The 24,630-nt window shown below is 39.4% G+C and overlaps 2 protein-coding genes across 2 annotated transcripts in view; one reads left to right on the forward strand and one right to left on the reverse strand.

The window, feature by feature from the left end:
- HMGCR (3-hydroxy-3-methylglutaryl-CoA reductase) overlaps positions 1-9,117 on the reverse strand; it is a 213,999-nt gene extending 204,882 nt beyond the window's left edge. The window contains exon 1 of the mRNA XM_086630080.1: positions 9,100-9,117. The gene's annotated coding sequence lies outside the window, so the exon portion shown is untranslated. The remainder of the gene's footprint in view (positions 1-9,099) is intronic.
- Positions 1,972-21,100, forward strand: FAM169A (family with sequence similarity 169 member A). Its single transcript, XM_086630081.1, has 12 exons — positions 1,972-2,106; positions 3,940-4,039; positions 5,093-5,178; positions 6,596-6,767; positions 10,468-10,647; positions 11,646-11,774; positions 11,990-12,117; positions 14,665-14,719; positions 15,422-15,560; positions 17,681-17,834; positions 19,342-19,545; positions 20,296-21,100. Exons 1-12 carry the CDS (start codon positions 1,972-1,974, stop codon positions 20,836-20,838), a joined length of 2,025 nt encoding a protein of 674 aa, XP_086486207.1. The 3' UTR covers positions 20,839-21,100.
- The last annotated feature ends 3,530 nt before the right edge of the window (positions 21,101-24,630 follow it).

A 24,630-nucleotide genomic window follows, 5' to 3' on the forward strand; every position in this document is an offset into this window, starting at 1 on the left:
TTACCTGGCCTGTTGCAGCTAACTGGGTGCTAAGGCCTCATCCCATTGGAGAATCAGCAACGTGTAATCTCACTTAGTCTCTCTTCCTCTACCTCTTGCAACATACTTGTAAGCATACTAGCTTGATATGTGTACCACAATATTGCTGGTGTGTTTCAGAAGTGTAATATGGGTGGGTAAACCATATCTGCTAGAGGTGAGGAGACCAGCAGTGAATGAATTGCTTCCCTGGCAGCAGCTCCTCTGGCTGCTGTTCCTTGCTGCTGCATTTGAAGGTGTGCATGCCTCACCTTTGGCTCTTGAAGTCCCTTTGCTTGCAAACAGGAGGAGCAAATGGAGTTGGCTGGTGCCAGATGTCTCTTGCCTGCTTCTGCCCTGTTAGTGAGGGCAGCACCTGGAAGGTGGGAAGAAAGAAGTGGAGAATTAAGAGATGCAGCTAAGCATCTGAAAGGGGCGGTGAGCAATAACAAGAGGAATGTGAGAGACTGGAAGAGAAGGCAAGAAAAAATCCAAACAACAGATGAAGGGAAGGAATGAGCTGAATTTGAAAGGAAATTGCTGTGTGGAATGTGTATGTATCTAAACAATAGCATTCAAGGAAAGCATTAGTGTTTTCATCAGCAAAGGCATTAAAGCTAGCAGTTGTAAAAGCCAATGAAGTCATGTCCAAGTCTGTTTTTCAATTTTATCAAAAAGAAATCTCTATTGTGGAATCAGCAGTCTCATCTATTCAAGCAACTTAAGAATAGTATATTATTGTTGTTAAAAGCTTCTAATATGCAGACTTTTATGTTGCTACTGGGTGAGTCAAAATAAAAACTTATTTTACGTTTGATTTATTTATGTCAGTAGAACACTGAATGGTGGATTAAAGGGAGGAGACCAGAGATAAAGGAAAAATCATTGGTGATTAGGACCTAAATTTTCTTTAAAAAAAGCCTCCATAGTGGAGACTAGGAATCCTAAATCTGCTATGAAAAGCTTTGTCTTTAAGAGATGGGTGGTGACTCCCTGGGATCTGAGCAAGACATTGCAAGAGATCCCTGTGTTTCTCTGGAACAGGTTCTCATGAACTTGTGGTAGCTCATGCTTGTGAGAGTGTGGGCTGTAGCTTGAAAGGAGCCAAGGGGTTTGTTTCTGTCTATAGTTTTATAGACCTGGAAGAGCCATGGCTGAAGAGCACTCAATGGATGCCAGGAGCTCTTGTTGATCTTAATTTGACACTGTTTTGGCATGGAAAAGTTGAATCTTAAGAGCTTTCCAGGAGCTATGGCCACTAAGATTGGTCTTCAGTGCTTCAGTTTGTCTTGTCACCTCCTTAAAGTGTCTCTTTAGCCTGTTGTGGGCTCTTGTTTTTAACAAGCTTGTAGCATCTCCTGTTCACAGTTGAAATGCTTTTGGAAACAACCATCTGGTAGGCACACTAACTGGCCAGTTATTGAGAGGAGTTCTAAACAAGGCTTTGGTTTCTTCAGAGATGGATTTTTAAATGCAAAGTCTCCAAAATGAACTCCTCTTTCTTCTTGTTGTCTTTTGGGCTTTTTGCTTTTTGTTTGACCAGCTACTTATTGCTCAATCTGTGACCTCAAAAACATCAGCTGGGAGGGACATAACTAAGCCTGCTACCTCAAGGCAGGATATGGTCCATCGTACATGTGCTGCAAACCAGAGGGTTGTACATTGAAAATCTGTCACATTTAGGGGGATCTATGGGCTAAATTCTTCCTTTTCTGCTTAAAGACAGATTGGGTTCATGTATTGGTTTACAGATTGGATGTTAATAGGTACCATCATAATTAAATGCCTGGAGCATTTCTCCTTTCTGGCTTGGATATAGAGGGCTCTGAGAGGGAGCAGCAGAGGGGGGATGTTCAACAGTCTTAGTTACAAGTTTAGTAGGAATATGTGATAAACTGTGCATTGTATCTCTCAAACTACCTACAGTAGTAATGTTGCTTTTTTCTCAAAAGGATGTCGTTCCCTGTGGATATGTTGAACAACTACAGTCACGTTGACTTGGAGAGCTCAGGACTGAGGCACGTGTCTGAACTTCGGTGGGGGGATCCATACCATCCTGAGTTCTTGACTCTGCCAGACCGCAGCAAAGTAAGAACCAGCAAATACCTTAATCCTGGTTTTCTTGATATAATAGTAGATTTAAAATTTGAAGTATCCAGTCCATAACTATTGAATTACATTATTATTTTAGCAAAGCTTTGTTATTTTCCAAGTTCATATTTGTGGGTCAAGCTCTACTCTTTTTTCATTCTGTAATTTGGTTTAAATCTGGGTGTCACTGACTATTTGCTCCTTCTAGGCAATGGATCTGTATGCATTAAGTAATTTTAAAAAACCTTAAAATTTCAACGGATGAGTCGCACTCTTTCTTAAAAAGCACTAACTCACAGTCATAAAAATCTATCTTTGTAACTGAGGGGTTTGTGATTTACTGAAGTGCACTGGCTCTTTTTATATCTCAGTCCTTCAGTGTTCTTCATGGTTGGGTTCGATTCTTGACCAGCAAACTTCACTAATTTCAGAATTGATTCTTTTATTTTTATCTGAGATATTCCCTGCTGTTATTGGGAGTTCTACTAGAGACTGGCTGTGATACTTTGTTTTAAACAACTTACCTCGTGTGATAAGTTGGTCAACGTTGATTCTGTCTAGATGTGCATTTCTATTAGAACTAATACCAATAAAAGCAATAGTGTATAGCTTTAATGAAAAGTAAGTGAGCTGAGAGGATTCTGTGTGAGAATAAAAGGTCAGTGCTTCAAATGCCTTGGCAGAAGCAGAGTCTTGATTACTTTGTGTTTCTTCAGGTGCTGTATGCCTAAATATTTGGTTGTATTAACATCCTCATTTGTGGCATAGCATAATCTTAAATTGGTTAAGCAAGTCTATTTACCACACCATTAGTGTGTGTCTAGTTTTTATACATGAATTAAATACTGAAAATGTGAATTTAAATATCAAAATATCACCTTTCCTATGAAGGCAGGCTTAGAGTGTTGAGGTTGTTCAGCCTGGAGAAGAGAAGGCTCTGGGGACACCTTCTAGCAGCCTTCCAGTACCTAAAGGGGACCTGCAAGAAAACTGGAGAGGGACTTTTTGCAAGGATATGTAGTGATAGGACAAAGGGCAACAACTTTAAACTGAAAGAGGGTAGATTTAGATTAGATAGAAGGAAGAAATTTTTCACTATGAGGATGGTAAGGTACTGGAACAGGTTGCCCAGTGAAGATGTAGATGCCTCATCCCTGGAAGTGTTCAATGGTGGCTGGATAAGGCTTAGAACTAGGTGATCTTTAAGGTCCCTTCTAACCCAAACCACTCTATGAAAATGCCTTTCCACAAAGATACTCAGCTTCTGAAAGGTGGATTGATTTGACCCTTCTCATGTTGTTCTTGAGGGGAAATCAAGCAGGCAACTAGGAAACTTCTAAAATGTGTGCAATTTAAGGGAAGAAAACCCTTTTGAATCTAGCTGTCTCTCCTTAGCACGTTAGGGCTCATGTTAACAAACAGCAGTTTTGCTGTGCCAGTTTTTCTGGCTTGACTGCTTACCTTGTTCTTCTGTTGTCTTTGACAGCTTGCATAGCTGGGACAGTTGAAGCGAACACGCTGCTGGCTCTTTGCACAACTTACTTCAGTTGTGCACATAAATGCAAACTGCTGACAGTGGAGACCTTAACAGTATAAATTACTGTAGCTAAATCTGCCAGAGCTTGAGAGTCAGACCTCTTTATAGTGTAGTTGGTCTTCAGGAAGAAGTCTCTAAAGTGAGGGCCAGGGTCTCATGCTTGTCCTTTACAGTTAACTGTTAAGCACTGAGTTTTCAACATTTGTCTTGCTTACCCTGCTAAACATTCTCTGTATATTTTACTAATGTTGTTTTAGCAAGAGTTTATTGAAGTATTGTACACTCTTTTTCAGATTCCTATTAGCTTGTCAACTGTGGGTTTCGTTCCTCTTTATGGTGAAGAGCAGACACACAAAGTTCTTGCTTTGTTTGCACCGGAGGACTCGCTCACAGGTTTAATTTTAAGATTTTAATCTCTGTGTTGCTGTTTCTTTTCTGTGACAAGTATGTGTAACCAAGCCCTTGTTCATTCCATGCTAGCGTAGCTTATAACTTTGCCATTTTTGCATTTGTTGGTCACTGCATTCTTGTTCCCATACTATTATTTTTATTGTGGATTCGTATACACAAGTGATAGAACTTGGCATGCATGCTTATCAGAGTAGAACAGGACCCATTGAATTTAGAAGATAAGCAGCAAAATAACATGGTGCTTGTCTGAATCCAAGTACAACATGTGTCTCTTAATCTCTTTATGTACACCTCATCTCTCAAAAAATGAATTTATTAAGCATTCATAGAAGCCATTAATTTGTCCATGAGTTTAGATGCAGTTATTAGCATAATAGATTAGCAGTGATTGATCAGAATCAAGTGTAAATTTGTCTTTAGGTCCTAACGTAGTGTGGCTAAGATGACGTCTAACTGTTTTTTGCAAGTCTTTTTCTCCCTTCCAGTCCTCCATGTTTCCTTCTCTTTCCATTTAATGCTATGTGTATGGTTGCCAAGTTTGTGACAAGTGCCCATAGATCAAATTCTTTCTGACTGCTGATCACATGGCCATCAGCCTTTTTCCGTTCTTCTGACTCCCTGAAGCTTGCAGTTTCAGTATCAATATCCATTAGCAACCCAAAACTAAAATACATGTATGAAGGAGACTGCTCTTGGCAGGCCCAGTTTTTAGTGGAAGGAGGTGCTAGAGCACAGTGATGAAGGACAGTGCTTCCATCTGACAAACAGTTCTTGTATGTCATACTGCACTGGCTTTACTGTTCTCAGTTTTCAAACAAGTTTTGAACTAGGGAGCATTGCATATGGGAGGGGTGTATAGCACCACATTCGTTGTACTAGGGTAGAGTAAGAGCTGCATTAATAATGTAGTGCCAGCTAGAAGATACTGAACTTGGTTATTACAGTGTTATTCGTAATTGTTTAGCAGCTTTAATGAATGTTTCTTTTGGAATGGTAAGAATCACTAACTCTTCATTTCCCCTTGTTTCTTTCAAGCTGTAGCCCTGTATCTTGCTGGCCAGTGGTGGTCAATTGATGACATTGTGAGAACATCTGTCCCTGATAGACAGGGGATTCATCAGGTAAAGCGCTCCAACATTCACCTAGCAATTACTCTTATCCTTCAAGATAGCAGCAAGTAATGGCAAATAGCTAGTGTGAGAGATGTTACATGTTTTCATTTCATTCAGGAGTGAGTTGGCTGTCTCAAGTCAAAAGCAAGGTCAATGGGAATAGAGGAATAGGTACTAGAGGGAATGGAACTTGGTTCTGAGATAGTGTCTAGAACAAGAGTGACTCTCGTACGGTAGCTTCATATGTAAGCTATTTAGGTGTTAATGGTAAGAGTTTTTCTTTACTCTTTAGAACATCGTATGTCTGGTTGTACTGAAACATCTTAGTAGAGTGGTGCATTGTACCATAGCAGTACCTATCGGTCTTATCAGGAGACTAGTAACCTCAAAGTATTATCGGGAACCTGTCTGTTAGAAGTGAGTTGGAGCTGGTGGCTTGCAGTGGCAATACATGAGGCTTGGGAACATAAGTTGCCTGGTATCTGCTTTGTTGCTCATCATCAACCTTTGTTACCATTATTGATGCCTATGTAGCATTGAGCTTTGTTTTTTTCCAACACTGGAAATTTGTTTTTTTCCAGGAGTGTAGTTTATATCTATTCATGGAATCTGGGCATTCATCTTTGATTTCCATATTTTTTTAATTTACTCTGAAGAATCTGGCATGTAGTCTTGTTTTTTTATGAGCTTCTTATGGAAGGTGGTAGGATGGTGATTAAATCAGGAAAGCTGAATCTCACAGGTAAGGTAGTTGAGACTCTGGGCGATGGGAAGAAAGCATGATTCCTCCATTCTTCCTTCACAGTGGGTAGGATAGTTAATTAATTAGGTGAACTTAAATTTCATAGGTAAAAGAGCCCTGCAGGACAGAAGAGGATATTGAGTTCCTTGTTTCATGCCACAGAAACTGTTCTAACTAGTTCTTTCACTGCATCACATCCTGTTATCTGCCACTCTGTCAGCAATGATTGAGTGTGCCAAGTCCTGCTACGCCATGAAGCTCATCACTTCTCCTTTGTAGGACTCCAATTGCCTGCTAGCCTGAGAAGGCTGAGGCTGGTGTACTGCTGTTGTTTGGTGAATGTTTCTTAAATCCAAAACCAGTTTTGAGTTAAAATAAAAAAAATTCCACCACCACCCCACTCTCAGCACTTCACTTGGCCTTTACCCATTGGATTAGGAGTGACGTTGCAGTCATGAAATAGCCTCTGTCTATGGTAGTGCTTTATACTTAACCTATTGCTGTGGCTTCTGAGCATCTCCTTGCCCTCAAACCCGAGAGCTTCATCCTGCTTTAGCACTTAACAGCTTCTCTTGACTCCATCTGCAGCTGTGTTAACTGGCAACTTTGAAAAAATAAGGTCCCTGATGTATGAGTATTAACTAATCTGACCACTCTTCTAAGATGCTCTTTTTATTTCCTTAGGTGAAGTCTATAGGAGAAAGGATTGTTCTCTATGTTCTGAATCGAGTTATCTATCGGACGCAAGAAATGGAAAGAAATGAGATCCCTTTTCTCTGTCATGGTAGCCAGGAATATGCTAAGATCTTGTGGAAAAAAGGAGAGGCCATTGGCTTCTACTCTGTTAAACCTAAAGGTAGAACACTTGAGTATTGTGGGATCGGGGAGTGGGGGTGGGGGGGAGGGGGGGCGGGTGGTAGGGGAGGGGGAAGCTAGGGAGCCTATTTGGAGCATATTGTATTTAGTAGACTTGACAAGCCTTGCAGACCTGATGAGTTGGTGTTTTCCTCAAATCATAAGTCAGATCACTCAATTTCTAGCTTAAATGCTTATGCGCTTTAGCTATCTAAGAGAGTTCTTACATTTCTTCATATTCTACAAAATATATTTGAAACTGTAGAAATGAGGTATATCCAAAAGCTTTTTCTTTTTTTCTGTAGAGCAGTTGTTTACAGTTAGATTGGCCTGTGCTTGTTTTTTTGATCTTTGTTTCAGGGTTTTTTTTTTGTTTTTTGACCTTGCTCCAGAATGCAGGGATCTTGTTTATCTGAAATGATTGTAGAATCAGGTATCACTATCATGTAAACATTTCCTAGCATAACAGCATAGAAACTTTACTCACAGGCATAAGAGTCAGCTACACCTGGTGATGACAGATTCCCTTTCCTTCCACACGTGTTCCCTCACATTACAATTGAGCTGGCAGGTTTATTATTAATGTTACAGACTTCCTGTTGGTTTTCTGGTTTTCTTAAGTATTATAATTTTTCTTTAGTTATTTTGGATTTTTTGTTTTTCTTTTTTTTTCTGAATAAAACTTAGTGGTTTGGTAGACTGTTTAGCACATTGATAGCGCTTTGTAGAATATTGATATTCGATCAAGGAGAGACAGTCTGGTGCTTTTCATCTCTAAAGGGGGTTAACTAATTCAGGATTAATGATGGTACTAGAGGCTTGCCCATCTAAGATACATATATGCCTTTACAAACTGTTTAAAATAGTAAACCGTTGGGGTCACTGACCTATTCTGGTCTGGCAATCAAGATAGGAAAGCAACCAGTTAACTTGTTCTCATTGTCTTTCTTTTCTTTTTGTGTTTTTTTCTTTTTTTATAGAAATTATGCATTGCATAGTTTGTATAAGTCTCAGTAGTATTTTTAATGTCAAAGTTGCTGTAGTGTGGTGGTCACAAAGTAGTATTTACATTGCAGTCATTTTTGTTATGGTCTTATAGAGCTGGAAATTAGAAGAGTAATTCTATTTTTAGTCTAGAATGGGGACACTTCTTTATGTGGTACAGAAGTTTTGCTATACTCACGTTCACTTGTTATATTTCTCATGAACTTTCATTTGCTTGTCCTGCGTTGGCAAACACTGGAGGCTAATCTTTCTAGGCATTATCAGTATTTCAGCCATGTTCAACTGTGGCTGTATTCTCCAAATGAGTAGTCTATGTGGAGAAAGACAGCTCTGGAAACAGATGGTTAGGAAGGAGTGATGGAGCTTGACTGCTGCACCAAAGGATATCCAAGTAATGTAACCTCTCTGTCCATGTTTTCCGTGCTTCAAAACAAAGAGAAATATCTTCTTTGGTCTCAAAAGTACAAGGCTGCAAAGACTACAGCCTACAGGCCAGTCAGCCTCACCTCTGTGCCTGGCAAGGTCGTGGAGCAGATTCTCCTGGGAACCATGCTAAGGCACATGGAGAGCAAGGAGGTGGTGGGTGACAGCCAACATGGCTTCACCAAAGGCAGATTGTGCCTGACCAACTTGGTGGCCTTTTATGATGGGGTGACAGCATCAGTGGACAAGGGTCGACCAACAGATATCATCTGCCTGGACCTGTGCAAAGCTTTTGACACTGTCCCGCACGACATTCTTCTCTCTAAACTAGAGAGGCATGGGTTTGATGGATGGACCACTCAGTGGATAAGGAATTGGCTCAATGGCTGCACTCAGAGAGTAGTGGTCAACGGCTCAATGTCCAAGTGGAGACCGGTCACGAGTGGCGTCCCTCAGGGATCCATGTTGGGCCCGGCCCTCTTCAACATCTTTGTCGGTGACGTGGACAGTGGCATGGAGTGCACCCTCAGCAAGTTCGCCGATGACACCAAGCTGTGTGGTGCCGTCGACACGCTGGAAGAGAGGGATGCCATCCAGAGGGACCTTGACAGGCTGGAGAGGTGGGCCCGTACCAACCTCATGAAGTTTAACCAGGCCAAGTGCAAGGTCCTACATCTGGGTCGTGGCAATCCCAGGCACAAATACAGACTGGGCGGAGAATGGATCGAGAGCAGCCCTGAGGAGAAGGACTTGGGAGTACTGGTGGACGAGAAGCTCAATATGAGCCGGCAATGTGCTCTTGTGGCCCAGAAGCCAACCGCATCCGGGGCTGCATCAAGAGGAACGTGGCCAGCAGGTCGAGAGAGGTGATTCTCCCCCTCTACTCTGCGCTCGTGAGACCTCACCTGGAGTATTGCGTCCAGTTCTGGAGCCTCCAACATAAGAAGGACATGGACCAGTTGCAGAGGGTCAGAGGAGGGCCACGAAGATGATAAGAGGGCTGGAGCACCTTTCCTATGAGGACAGGCTGAAAGAGTTGGGGCTGTTCAGCCTGGAGAAGAGGAGGCTCTGGGGTGACCTTATAGCGGTCTTCCAGTACCTCAAGGGGGCCTACAAGAAAGATGGGGAGAGGCTGTTCAGGAGGGCCAGTTGTGATAGGACAAGGGGTAATGGTTTTAAAATAGAGGGAGGTAGATTCAGATTGGATATTAGGAAAAAAATTTTTACCATGAGAGTTGTAGAACACTGGAACAGGTTGCCCAGAGAGGTGGTGGATGCTCCATCCCTGGAGACGTTCAAGGCCAGGTTGGACGAGGCCCTGAGCAACCTGATCTAGTTGGAGATATCCCTGTTCCTTGCAGGGGGGTTGGACTAGATGACCTTTGAAGGTCCCTTCCAGCCCTAACCATTCTATGATTCTATGACTATGTTGTATAGACAACTGTATACTTCTCTTTGGCATTCTTCGAGGAAAGGGCAATTTTTTTTGGCATAGTTCACACTGACTCACAAAACAAGGGCCTGAAAATAGATAGCTGATGGGCTATCTTAATGCCATTGTATGGCATCCTTTTGTCACCAAAAGTGAGTCCTCTGATATTGAAGTACCTTCAGAATCAGAGTCCTCTGATACTGAAGTACCTATGTGTTGTGACAGTCTGTATCATCTCTGTTTAATTATGGATAATGTGTAGTTTATGGGAGAATTCGAGTGTAAAGTGTCCTAGGATTTTTTTGTGGTTTCATTTAAAAAATTGGAATTACTGTTTCAGTCTTTAAACAAGAGTTGAGTTACAGTCTTCATATTTTTCCTGAGGAGTGATGTAACCTACATAAAAGTGTGATTCAATAATTTTATTGTCTCTTTCCGTCCTCCCTCTCTCAGCTTCGTTTTTAGTGTAGCTTTCCTACGGAATAGTGTAGTGAGATTTCGAAGTGAGCCTTTGCTCTCTATCCCTGCAATTCTTTCCTGGTACTACAGATTTTTCTGACAACTAATCTATTGATCTATCTTGGCAATATTATGAGGCTTGCCCAAAGAGCCAATAAATGGCTGATATCAATTATTTATTTTTAATTAACATTATAAGTTACAAAAATAATTTCATAAAAATATTATTTAATGTGTAATTATATTAATATAATTTTACATTATTTATACTTATATAGCCTTGTATAACTTTTATTCAAATAAAGGTTTTTGTAATTTATAAGCTGCAGCATGTTAATGCTGAAGTACTGATGAATTTTATTTTTGCCTCCTATTATTTCAGGAAGTATTTGTAGTGGTACTTGTAATGAGAATTATAAGCTGCCAGTGCTATACACGATGTTTGTAAGAAAGAAATATCGTGGGAAAGACTCTGGGCTAATCATGTTGGAAGACTTTGTGAATTCCTTTACTGGAGATGCTCTTGGCCTACGATACCCGCTGTCATCTTTCATGTTCACAGGCAAGCTCTTTGATTTGTTCTCCTGTTCTTCTGTTTTCTTTACTCGTCTAAATGAGTGCTGTCATTCAGGCTCTATGTTTGTGCCTGCATGCTCAGTTTTTGAATTAAATGTTCTGCTCTTCAGTGAAGGTTAAAGATCCTGATTTGTTTAAGATGAAGTAGTTCCTGATCAGCTTTTTAATCCTCTGCATGATTATTGGATCTCCATTGGCTTTCTGCTGCTGTGATGTTACTCTGTATCCCCCTCCAACCCGAGAGGGTTATGTCATCTAGGACATGACACACATTCTAGAAATGCTCTTACTTGGGACTGTTCAGGAGAGAAGCAAGTTTCCTTTGCCTTGTTTGGCTTGTCCTATTCTTATGCCATCTGTCAGGCTTCCTTTTATGAACACTTTTATCTGGCCTTATTAGGCATTGGAAGTTTTCTGCTTTTCCACGTACCACTGTCTGTTGTTGGATCTGACTGTGCCTGGTTTGTTAGGCTTCAACCAGCAAACTGTCTTGAGCAGAGTTTAATGACTAATCCATTTCCCTGGTCAAGGAAAGGTGCAACAGGGATCTTGTCCACTGAGATTGTGCATCCGTAGTGAACTGGGTGAAAAATGGTGGTTTTCCTGGTGGCTACTACAGAATAATGTTAAAGTATGCCTCTCCATGTGGATGTATAGTATGTGTATTGGGATAAAAGAAGTCGAGGGACAGCAAAGAAGAAAATATTCCAGAAGTGAACAGTGGGTGGATGATAAACTATGCAATGGTAATGTTTGCATTCCCAAAGAGTGCTTTTCATGAGTGCCTATAATAACGTGGGGTGACAAAAAATACTTGACTATATCCTCAATCTAAGAGCCCTTCCATCCTGGGTTGGGTCTTGTGATTGGCAGAGACAGTGACCGGTAAGCTGTAGGTGCTTAGAAAAGGATAAAAAAATCCTATCCATCTTTGCTTGCAGTTTAATATAATAATGGAAAGTGTTTTTTCTTATGTTTGTTCAGTTTGTAAGCAATATCTTGAGAAGTACCCTGGGAATCGTAACCTTTTGTGGGAAGTGAGGGGAGCAGGATTTTCGTTCCAGAGAACATCTATCGTATCTAAACTGCAAAAGGAAAGGGTCACAATTGCAGGTATGAATGCTTTAGTTTGTGTTTTTTTTCTCATGCTTTGTAAAAGTTGAACAAACACTCTACAGGTACAACAGTGACTTCTGTGATCACTGCCCATGGAAACTAGCAGAAAGATTTTTCTGTCCTGAAATCTGTGAGATCATATTTGAAATGGCTAATTGTTATACAAAGGTACTATAATTTTGTTTCCTGTTTCCTCTTTGAAATCTGAACAGCAGAAGGCTCTCGGAGAGGAAATGAGAGCATCCAAAACGAGAATGTCCAAACAGAGGTTAATCTTCAGCAGTCTGCAACAGTGTCAGAAGCAAGTGGAGAGAACACTGAGCAAGGAACACACTCAAGAGTAGGTGTCTGTACAGGCTGTTATCCATGTATTGAAAAGGCTTGAGAGCTTTCAAGTTTTCTATGCTCGTATAGTGTATCTTGTCCTATTCTTCTGACTTCACTTGTTGTTTATGTTTAGTAGATATTTTTAACTTCTATAAAAGAATACATTTCTGAACTTAAGAAATGAAGGATTTCAAGAGATTAGTATGTTTGATCAACTGACTTTATGCTTGCTTGATATTTCAAGTTCTCGAACAGTCCTGGGTTATGCAGAGAGCTTGTACTTTCTGTATCTCTTCACTTGAATTGGCAGAGAGTCTGATGGAACCCATGGCTTTTACCAGAAAGCCTTTGATTGCTTTGCTTTGTTACTAAAAAAACTAAGTATGAGAAATACTTTTTGTCTATCTCATTGTAATTGAATTGGCTCAAGTCTGCACTTTTTAAGTAAAGAGACAAGTGCTCTTGTTACTTTTTGGGTGGATATAATGCTTCCCACTGATGTAAGACCCATGACTAAGCTGGGGTTAAAAAATACCAGGGTGTTTTTTTGTGGGGATGTGGGGTGCCCCCATGAATGTAAAGAGTCTGTGCCACAGCTGTCAGGGTCTACAATTTGAGCTGTTTGCTAGTTGCTTAAAGAAGGGAGAGTATTTCGGTGTGCTCTGAGATTAAATGTCTAGAAAGGCTGTTGAATGGTAGGGTCATCATTAAAAGCAGAGAGAATGAGGAAAAGTGTTCATAGAAGCTCATGTTCACATCACAGTTGAATACAACAAAAAGTGTTTAGTTTGCATTCAGGGTTATACATTGTCCATATAGGACTGCATCTTCCTTTGTACATATTTGAAATACCAGTCAGATTTCAGCTACAGATGGATATGTGATCATGGATATATTCATGTCTTAGAGGAACAGCTTCATAATATTCAATCTCATTTGTGTTCTGACACCATACAGAATATGCTTGAGAATAACTTGTAGCTCCAAATATGGTGAGCCTCAATTTGTGTTCTTCACAACTATCTGTAGTATTGACATGACCATGCTCTCATAGAAGTCAATGCTTTAATTAAAAATAGGAAATAATGGCTGAATCAATATTCTCAGCTATTAGTATCTAAAATTTAGATTTGAAATGTAAGGCAAATGTTTCTTTTCCTAGTTGAGAAAATTAGCATTTCCCAGAGCAAAACTGACAGCAAAGTTGTGGTGTTTTTAGTCTCTAAGTGACCAGAAGCAGCCATTATCTTTCATTTGTCTTGCATATCATCACTGAGTTCTGGATTCGAATTCCAATAATGATCATATCAGCAAGAGAATCTAAAAATCTATGGCTTGGTTGTAGAGCTATATGGATATACTTGGAGAAGATAACAAAAGGATAGTAATTCTTAAGATTTTTGTTGCTGTGAATTAAAAACTGAAGCCTTGTCACTTTAGCATCTTACTGTCTTCCTGGAAGAGGAAGACAGTAGATGCCAAAGTGCTTCAACTCCTCATAGCTTGGTAGAATTGCTAATTGCTGGCAGCTCTCTTCTTGGCAGCTGCGCTATCCATAAGCAGTTCTGCAATGCTTTGAAAGCTGTTGGACCGCCAAACAAAACAAAATACCCATCTTCCCCCAAACCAGGAAAAAACATTTCCCAACTTTCCTTTTCACCTTTCACTTAGTGCTCCCTATTTTATGTGTTTTGATGCTAGAAAATTTGTCATTACTCTACAAATTCTTATGTATGAAACTCACTTGAAACTGTTTCCAGCAGCAGAATGTAAATATGGCCAGTTTTTGCTGGCCTCCTTGGAAGTGAAGCTGGAAAGGTGGCAGAACACCTGGCTGTTGGTTATTGTCAGTTCAAGTTTACCTTCAGCAGCTAAGGAAGAACAATGTGCATAACTTTATTTTAATGTGTACAGCTTGTACCCGAATCAGAGTATGAAGTGCTTGACCACAGTGCTTCCCAGCTGTAGGGAGAGGGAATTCTGACATAAGCAGCTGCTTGTGCTGGCTATGCATATAACCTGCATTACTGCTGAATCACTAAGTTCTGTGTTTGTCTTGTCTGATCTCTTTTTCTACATGGGCTGCCATGATAAAAATAAGACTGCAAAATAGAATATAAAAATAAAACTTTCCTGTTAAATTTTGTCAGCTACTATAGTGTAGTCTTTTGGGTTTATACAGAAAGGGAAAACAAAAAAAAGACTTCTAGCATTTAATTATGTGGATACCTGTAAAAAATTGAATGGCTAGGAAAAAACTTTGTAGTGTTGTTTATAATGATAGGTTACTTTCAAGTGTTATCTTTTTGTCTTGAGGCCAGATGTAAAATACATAAAAAAATACTCATCCTTGTAATAAAGATAACTAAAAAAAAATCTGTTGAGAGACAAGATACATACATGTAAGTATCTTGAATTAACAATGTTGTAGCTGCACTTCCTTGGGATCATTACTATTAAATATCACTGTAGAAAGATACAACCACAGATAGGTAGATGAAGGTATTTAAATCAATTCAGAAGTTTTTGGAATAACATTAGCTTTGCTTTTGCTTCACAGACTGCCTCTCAAAAAGGTAAAGAATCAATAGATGTCTATCCAAGCACATCTAAAGGTAACAATAACCTTGATTATCAGTATTGTGATAACTGTGGATTAGAATCATAGAATCATCTGGTTGGAAGAGACCTTCGAGATCATTGAGTCCAACCGTTCACCCTGCACTGTCACGGTCCCTAAATCATATTGCTCAACACCAAATCTACATGGTTTTTAAACACCTCCAGGGATGGGGACTCCACCACCTCCCTGGGCAGCCTGTTCCAATACTTCACAACCCTCTCTGTAAAGAAACTTTTCCTGATATCTAACCTAAATTTCCCCTGGTGCAACTTGAGGCCATTCCCTCTCGTCCTGTCATTCATAATGTGGGAGAAGAGACCGACCCCCATCTCCCTACAACTTCCTTTCAGGTAATTGTAGAGAGCGATAAGGTCCCCCCGATAATAGGTTATATGGATTTTTACTGCTTTCAATACTAGTGTACTCATCTGCAAAGCATACAGAAACATGCCTTCCTTTAAGGTGCTGAGGCTCAACTCAGGAACCTTTTAAAGGACTTTGAATAAAATTGTTATGAGTCTTGGCAAAGACGTTATGCATGTGTATTCAGAAAAATAGTACCACAATGAAATGCTGTTTTACTTGCACTCAGTTGTTTTCATGAAATACTATGGGGAGAAAAGTACATGCAGATCGTAGACTGCTTTTTTTTTCGCTTGCATTTATTTTATTGTTTTGTGTTTCTTTTCCTAAGACCCTAACATAGCTCCTGTTTCCATTCGGATACGAGGCAGTTGTTTAAAACGTCCCAAGACAGGAAAAAGTCACCAGGAATCTGAACCTGGGACTTCCCAAGGAGGTAAAGAAAGTGCTCCTCATGTGTCAAAAATCAGGTAAAGGAACCCATATTTTACTGATTCGTTATTTTGCTGCTTGGACAGTCACAAACTACATCACTGTCTCAGTGTGCTGCTTGGTATTTCTTCTCACTTCCTACTTTACTTGCTTGATTTTAAAATTATTGAAAATAAAGCCTGATGTGGGCGAGAACTGAGACATCACCTGAAGTGCGATTGCACCAAAATGTAGTGTCTCTGAAAGCTTGGGAGATACTGGAAAGAACAGTAAGAAAACAGTGAGGTCTGAGGGTGTTCTGTTCTAACTAAATCTGCATGAAGATAAAAACATCTGTATTCATACAGCATAGTTTCTTGTCATAAAGTAACTGGACATGTATCCACAATGCTCTGTGATCTTTGGAGAGATGTGTCTTCCTGACCTCTTGTTATAGTGGCATATTGCAGTAAAACAAGATCTGACTGTTTAACTTGGGAGCTGATTACTGCTTGTCACTTAATAATGAAAGAGTTATAGGGAGCCACCTGTCTTCAAAGTAAAGCCCTTTGTTTAGACAAAATCGGATATAAACCCATCATATCCAAACTTATACCCTGGGAGAAAATAAGTTGTTTCCAGTTTAAAGGATGTTACCCAGTGTAATAATTGTTAAATGGGGATGTGAAGAATTGTACTGCTTGAGTGCTATAATAATTCATACAAGACAGGGCCTGAAATACTAGTTTGCACTGACTTCCATACAGAAGGCAGAACTGTGGCTATTAAATAAATTGCTCCTTCCTCCCCCTTCCTGTGTGTGAGTAGATGTATGCTCATAGACACATGCTGCCTCCTCACCTCCATGTGTCTCTCCCTATTGTAGTCTCTTTCAAAAAAAAAAAAACCACTGCAACCCCAAAAACCTCTTTGGAAAAACTGAAGATAACTTGATTATTTTCTAGGAAATCCCTCAAACTTGTTCCATTAGATTTCTTTAAACAAAATTAGTTTGTTCTTTTTTTCACATGAAGCTGAGGTCTTCAGCTGGGTACAGCCTAATTTTTGTGTTTAAATTGCTCTGTAGAACTACAGAGATAGAACACTGCTGTCCTGCACTGTCAGGGTGCTGCCCTAAGCTGGTTCAGACAGGCCAAATGGCATAGTTTGCTGCCACAGGTTGAGAAATTCTTTGCCCTGTTACTACTAATAATTGGCTAGTTGGTATGTGAGAGGACTAGCCTGTTATTGAATGTCAGTATTTTGGGCTTTGCAAAATGAAGTCAACGAGGCGCCACTGCTCCTTTGAACAAGATGTGTAACATGGTGTTTGTGAACAGACCGAAGGGGAATCCCAATGGCAACAGGGCAGGGTATGAGCTTGGCTCTTTCCTTCTGTGCACATTAGCAAATGCAGCAGGCTCTTCTGTCAGGGGCTTTCTGCTATGGAGTGCCTTCATCTCAAAACAGGACCTGGGATAAAACCTTCCAATACTGCCTTTATTATGAGATCATGAAGCAGCCTCCTGCAAATCTATTGCATGTACTTTTTTCTTTCCTTGTGTGTCATACTTCAGTTAGTCTAAGTTTTATCTCAAAAATGAGAACCAAATGTTTGACATAGTGTTACTACCCATCAGCTGCATCACAGCTTCATCTCTAGCTCTTTGCTAATGTAATCTCTAGCTGATTGAATCCTCTTCAGCCATGATGTGTTTATTGCCTTGAATTGTCTTCTGGCCATGGTCTCTGTAATGTATGTACATTCAGCAATTATACAAACATATTTACGTTTATAACTCCATAATTTTAAACTGTTTCTACAGTGGGGGTGGGTGAAGTTGATTCCTTTTTCACCCCTTTGTGGCTTCTAAATATGTAATGGAATACTGTTTTTCTAAATGTAAAATAACAGACTTAAATTTCTGACTTCTGTTGCCATAAAATGGAAGCAAGATGTCTTCATTTTATAATTACCAAAGCAATTTTTACTAGTTGCTTCTTTTTTATCCTTAAAGAGGAGTTAGCCATTTTTAGATGAATTTATCTTTCTGAATTCTTACTTCCTATGGCAAGCATGTGATACAGCACTTGGTCTTGAAAGAATTTTACTGCTGAGATCAGAAAAATTATGTATTAATCTGAAGAATTAAAGGATATATCTTAATACCTGCTGCAGGGTAGAATTTCATCCCCATACATCTGAAGACTTAGTAGAAATACCTGAGAATATTGTTGAGACAGATGAAGAAACCATTGTTGAAAATGAGGACCAGCCTGTATCAGAAGCGGAGCTACATGTGTCACCCTCTGAGAAACGGAGTGAAAAAGAGGTCAGCTGGATGTGATAGTGATAGCAGATAAGTTTGGAATACAACTGCAGTTTCTGTGAAGTATAGTCCTTGCTGCCTTGATCCATGTGCCTATCAACTCTATTTTTTTTCGTACCAATGCTCATAGAATCATAGAATCATAGAATCATAGAATCATAGAATCATAGAATCATAGAATCATAGAATCATAGAATCATAGAATCATAGAATCATAGAATCATAGAATCATAGAATCATAGAATCATAGAATCATAGAATCATAGAATCATAGAATCATAGAATCATAGAATCATAGAATCATAAGGGTTGGAAGGGACCTTAAAGATCATCTAGTTCCAACCCTCCTGCCATGGGCAGAGAAATCCTCCACTACACCAGGTTGCCCAAAACCTCATCTAACCTGGCCTTGAACACTTACAGGGATGGGGCATCCACAACTTCTCTGGGCAACCTGTTCCACTGTCTCACCACCCTCAATGTAAAAAATTTCTTCCTTCTATCTAATCTAAATCTGCCCTCTTTCAGTTTAAATCCATTGCCCCTTGTCCTATCACTACATGCCCTTGTAAAAAGTCCCTCTCCAGCTTTCCTGTAGGCCCCCTTTAAGTACTGGAAGGCTGCAATAAGATCACCCCGGAGCCTTCTCTTCTCCAGGCTGAACAGCCCCAACTCTCTCAGCCTGTCTTCATAGCAGAGATGTTCCAGCCCTCGGATCATCTTCATGGCCTTCCTCTGGACTCGCTCCAGTAGCTCCATGTCCTCCTTATGTTTGGGACTCCAGAGCTGAAAGCTTATATCTAAGAAGCTAAGGCTAGTAAAGCATTAGCTTCAGGGAATATTCTATTATACTTATTTTGAACAATATAGTTTATAAGATTTTCAGTAAGGTGAATTTCTAGCTCATCTACCAACCTAATTTAATTCATTTCCCCTACTCAGATATTCTAGAGAACTGGAGTAAGGTCAAGATTTAATCCAGTATCTCTAATTTCTTTTTTAAAAGTTTATTTGAAGAAGCCAATAGCTGGTATGCTTTGGTGACTATTGTTGACTCTTTTTGCTTCGCCACTTAAAGTTGCTTGCTTTGATGTTTAAATATAGCTTTTACCTACAACTTGTTAACAGCTTGAATTTAAAACTGTGAGTACCCTTTATGTCTAGCATCCAGGGTTTTATGTGCTTACTGATCAGTGAGAAAGTGGATCTCTCACTATGTTGGTTCAAGGAAAGGCTGCAGAATGTATGCTTGAGCTGCATTAAAAACTGCTTGGTTTGGCTTTTGACAATGTAAGCAATGGTCAGAAATTTAGTGTGGGTGATGATGCTAAGCTAGTATGTTGGTTAAGTTAGCTATTCTGCAATAAGCTCTGCCTTCTTAGTACACATTTCTAGGTACCTGAGTGATCTGCTTCTCACATTAAGCTGCAAATTTACATCAGGTACACCCAGTAGTGTTAGGGAACAATGGCTGGGCATAATCTTGACTTAAAATATATGATTTTTTTAGGAAATTCCATCAGACTCTCTTAATAGTGAGGTAACAGAGGAAACTGATAAGACCTCACTTATGGCTGAAGAGGAAACAGGAAATGAAGTTTTAAGTGGTGAATCACAATTGAAGGCTGAGAGTCAAGAAGAAACCGCAGTAGTGGCTGCTCCTTTAATCCATGATTCTTCAGCAGAATCTTCGGAAGACACTATAGTAGAGAAGGTGAGGAAACAATTTAAAGTCATCTTTCCTTCAGAGTGTACTTACCTTGCTGTTTTTTCTTTTAAGTAACAGATAGACATTAGCCCTTACCATCATATGAAATTCTTGGGAGAAGCAATTACTAGGCCAGATAATGTAAATTCATAAGCAGAATATACTAATGCTTCTATTTTAATACGCAGAAGTGGAGCATATATGCATGTGGTAGCAAAAAGAAACATTGCTCCAATTTGCCTTGGCAGTAATGAAACAGCTCTTTCTCACTAAAATATTGTTGGATAGGAGTGAAAAGCCACATCCTTACTTTGCCTAGTAATTCTGTCCTGATGGAAGTGTACAAGCAATTCATTACTGCTAAAAGACCCTTCTATGCACAGATTTTACTGTCTTTTGTTTATAGTCCAAAAGCAGATTGTTGTATGCTAACGAAATGATAATGTACGTGTCCAAAACAAAACCTATTTTTTTCCTGGGATCAATTTCAGAATGTTTTTACTGTACGTGAATAATCCTTTGAATAATTTGAATTTGGAAATAAGAGAGCAATTTTGTATATCCAGTGCAGCTTATAAAGTAGTCTCAGACAAAAAGGAGAAAAGTACTGGTTTGACTGTACATGAAGTATTAAAAACTGCTGAATACCAAAATATTTTTTGAGATTGCTGCCTAGGGGCAGTGGTTGTTCAGCCTTTTATATCTTCAATTAACTGTCCCTTTGGTTGTTTTGGCACTCTTCCTCTGCCCCTACAGGATCTGAATGCAAGTGATTCAGAAGTGCAGACTGAAGGAGATACGTTAGTGGAGGAGGGTGGCACTGAAGAACAGCAAGAAGCTGAAAAGACCACCACTGAAAATGCAGCTGCTTCAGCTTCAAAGGAAGATGCCTCTGGCAATGACCTGCCCAGCCCTATGGTACCTGAAGCAGCAGAAGAATCTCTCTCTGAAAATCTGTCACCCAAAACATCTTCCTCATTAGAAGATCAAAATGAGGAAGCAGGGCAGAACTCACAGGAGGCCCCTGTTGCTGTGAGTCAGAGCTCTTTGATAGTGGTTGAACTCGAGAATTTTTCTTTTCAGCAGCCTTCTGGACAGGAAGAACAGAAGAACCAGTTGGAAGAGCACTCAGAGTCTGTTGAGCGGATGGATCAGTACACACAGACAGCAGTGGAGCAGGCTGCTGACAGTAGCTCTGAGGAGGCAGAAATCGAGGTACCTGTTGTAGATCGGAGAAGCTTGCGAAGAAAGGCCAAAGGCTACAAAGGTCCAGCGAAGAAAAAAGGGAAGCCAGCTTAACAATGAAATATTGATTGTTAATTCATCTATTTATAAGAAAGTTATTTTGTGTAAAAACACTGGGGTGTAAATAAACCATATGGGACATGAGATGCATGGTTCAAATTCTAGGTTGGACTTCCTCTTGGGATTCATCACCTTTCCTCAAGTTTTCTTAAATTTTTAACCAGAGTATGAAATTAAATTTTTCATCAGAGTATGAAAGTAAACAGCCAGACTCCTCCTTTTATAAAGGATATGTGCTGAATAAATACAGGGCTAGCAGAGAACAGATTGCGTTGAGATGGCAGTCGTGGAAGGAAAAACAGTGTGAAATCCTGGCCCTCTCAAGGTCCCTTAAATTCACATAAACTTCCATGAGGCCAGATATCACTCTAGCATTTTTTTCAATAACTGTTCTCTACTGTGGACAGAAGCAGAGCAAGAAAAATCCTTATTCGCCTCTTGTTCTTTCCCCATAGATTTTTCTCAGATGAGATTAGAAGAATGTAAGATTCTGTAACTCTAGGTCTCAAAATACACAAGGTGTATGTAACTCAGTAGATGAAAACAACATCTCAGCATCTGCCTTTCATGGAATTGCTTGAAAAAGCTGAGTTAGGAGAAACATGGTCAGTGCAGAATCTGCCGTAGTGCACTCTGATGAAGTTCTTCACATGACAAGAGATGCCAACAGAGTAAACTATTTGTAGCTTCTAAAGTGATCATCTTGGTAAGCATAAATTTTCCAGAGTCTATGGAGTGTAGCCTCCAGTTACATATATGAGCTTGTTTGAACTGCCTTCCTAACTACTTCCATGTGTTGAGTGGATATGTGATTGTTTACACTACAGGAAAAGGATATGGCAACTTCTGATCTTGTTTTGATCAGAATAGAAGTGGTGCTTTGTTTTCCCAATACTCAGCTGGTGCTGTGGGGTAACTGTTAAGATGTTGTGTCTGCCAGGTGTGTGACTCCTGAGAATGCTGGCGTTTCAGGTGGTTGTGACATTCATTAGTGTCAATATTAGTGGGTGTTTCAGCAAATGCTTGTCTGCCAAACTTCTATGCCTTTAGGAGTTAGCAGGTGATTGCTTGCAAGTATTTCTGATTCCCACTTTCTTTTTCTAATTTGGGTGTAATCCCTGGGATGATAGCTTCAAAGTTCACAGATGTTCACAACCTAACTCTACTGTATGCAAATGGAAATAAAACCCAGCTTTTCATGCATGTTTCCCTTCTCCTGGCAATCCATGTATTTAACTTCATTTGTTACAAATACAATGAATTACTCCTTAGTTTGCTATGTGTTTCTTTCAATAAATGAAGCTGTTCTCATAATGGGTTCAAAACTTGGGAGAAAAAAATAACAATGGTTCTAAGAAGAGGAAACCACACCACTACTTGTCCTGCTATTTGCATTTTCTAAGATCAGTGAACTAGTCTCCTACAGTGTCTCAAAATGGAGGTATGTAGGAATTGCTGTTCAGGACTTCTGAGTGCAAAGTTCACTTGACTTGTTGTGATGCTGTCTGAACTTTTATCCCTCTATGAAGCTAATGTAAGAATCTTGATTTTTGGATTTTATGCTTATACAGTTTAACTGCATTTATAATATATTCTAACTGTATAAGGTACATTCATGCTATTTCTTTCAGCTTATAAAGTCCATGCTCCTTTTTAATCTGTTAAGAGCAGCTTACAGCAAATAAAAAAGCAATTTTTAAGAAACATGTTACCTAAACTTTAGATTCAGGGTGCATGGGTTTACTGAGTTAAATCTGGGTTTCTTGAACTATTGCACATAGCTGTGACTTCCTATGAACGTGCATAGATACTCCTTATGAACCCCTTGACTGATATGTTCACAATCTTTCATGATTGTTTGTCAACATAATTCAAGTGAACTTTAAGCATTTCTAAAACTAATCAAGCATTTCCTACAAAGCAGAGGAGACAAAACTTCTGTTAGCACTAAAAGTGAAGCCACACAGAAAATATGATTTTTTTTGTGTGTGTGTAAAAAGAGGAAAAAAAAAAGTGGCTAGAAAATAGACCTATGGATTTGTGAAGGCTGGTGGCTTAAAGGGTGTTTGTATACAGTATATTGTGACTCATCTTCAATTATTAGAGCAAGCTTTACTAAAGGTTAATCTGAGTACTTCAATTGATACAAATGTATCCACTTTCAAGAAGTTAAGGATTCTTTTGCTTATGAAAAGTGAGTCCCGGTTATTTCAATTACCTCTAGGTGGATTTTTGATATTGGTATTTATTGCTTGTATTCCCTGTGAGGTCAGAAAACAGTGGTCCTGAGAAAGGTAATCATGGAATGGTTTGGGTTGGAAGGGACCTTCAAGATCATCTAGTTCCAACCCCCCTGCTGTGGGCAGGGACACCTTCCACTAGATCAGATTGCTCAAAGCCTCCTCCATCCTAGGCCTCATCCATCCTGGCTTTGAACACCTCCAGGGATGCGGCATCCACAGCTTCTCTGTAATGTCACTCATCTGGCTCTTACTTTTTGTGGCTAAGTTGGAACTGATTTCAATTAGTGTCTTTCTTTTAAGACACTTGCATATTGAATACATAAATATTCCAGCAGGATAATTAAATTAGGTCAGTCTTGAGTTTCTACTGAGAACAGTTGGATTTCTGATCTCATTTCAGTGAGTCCGTTTTAAATACTGAACTTAACTTCGCATCTTTAAGTATACTCTTGATTAGATACCTCTGTAAGTCTGGGGTACCCTGAGATAGTAGCTTATGGTCAAACTCAAAAGTACATAATGTGGGTACTTGGGGTGCAATTAGCAATTCTGATAACCCATAGTGTCTTGAAAACAGGACATTTTTCTAATTTTGATCACAGCAGTACTCTGAAGTAAAGGGCACTGTTTATTTCTATAGTAACTTCTTTGGTGTCAATAATCTTGCAGTAAATAAAGTAGCAAAATCAAACTACTGACTTCAGTAACAATTTTTATTGCTGTACTGATTGTCCCATTGGAACAGTAGCTTAATACTCCATACCTTCTGTTACATTAAGGCCAGATAACATTTCTGACAACTGTATTGACTAAAGTGCTTTGCCTTGGGGAAAACCGGTGCTTTTTAGGCCTGGACAATTTTTTTTTTGGTCTGTTAACTGTCTTATTACCATCAAACTCATGAAGAATTTTTAAGATCTTATTGCACCAGCAACCAATGATTAAAACACCAACTTTATACAAGTTTGTACCAAATGCTGTTACAACCTGCTGTGGAACTACATGTGTACAGTGAAAGCAAGCAGTATTATTTTTGAGTTTTATTTAGTCTAGGAATAGAGCTTAAAGAATACTAATTTGTGACTTCAGCCTTGCACTTCAAGGGTAAATGGTTTTGTGTGTGAATCCAACTTGCATCATACATTTGTTCAAATGTCTCCCTTGCAAAGCAAATCCTGTCAAAAATTAACAAGCAGCACTTCTCCTGCATTCTCCTTTGCTCTGTTTTCATTTCATGCAGAATTCTTGTTTGCTGTTCTCATTTTTCATAGCCCTTTACATGAAAATGTATACATGTCTTATTTCAAAAGTGATTTTAACTTATTTGAAATCACACCTGACCTTGGTTTCTTGCGTTTTTACATCATGTCAGCTGTAGATGTGAGTAATCAAATTGATCATTCACAACACCATCAAGACTACTAAGTTAAACATAGCAACCAATAGGCCTAGGCTTCAGCTTCTCTGCTTTAAGTAACCACTCTAAGATTTTACTTCAAAGGGGATAAACTTCTATATTTATTTTCACAAATGTCCTGTTAGA

The sequence above is a fragment of the Tauraco erythrolophus genome, chromosome Z, assembly GCF_009769465.1.
Source record: "Tauraco erythrolophus isolate bTauEry1 chromosome Z, bTauEry1.pri, whole genome shotgun sequence".
NCBI lineage: Eukaryota > Metazoa > Chordata > Aves > Musophagiformes > Musophagidae > Tauraco > Tauraco erythrolophus.

Bases quoted from the DNA above. Each gene is read 5' to 3' on its own strand.
- FAM169A (XM_086630081.1), top strand. From the start codon at position 1,972: ATGTCGTTCCCTGTGGATATGTTGAACAACTACAGTCACGTTGACTTG. The intron at 6,768-10,467 runs GTAGAACACTTG...CTATTATTTCAG, and splicing joins CTACTCTGTTAAACCTAAAG to GAAGTATTTGTAGTGGTACT. The intron at 10,648-11,645 runs GCAAGCTCTTTG...ATGTTTGTTCAG, and splicing joins GTCATCTTTCATGTTCACAG to TTTGTAAGCAATATCTTGAG.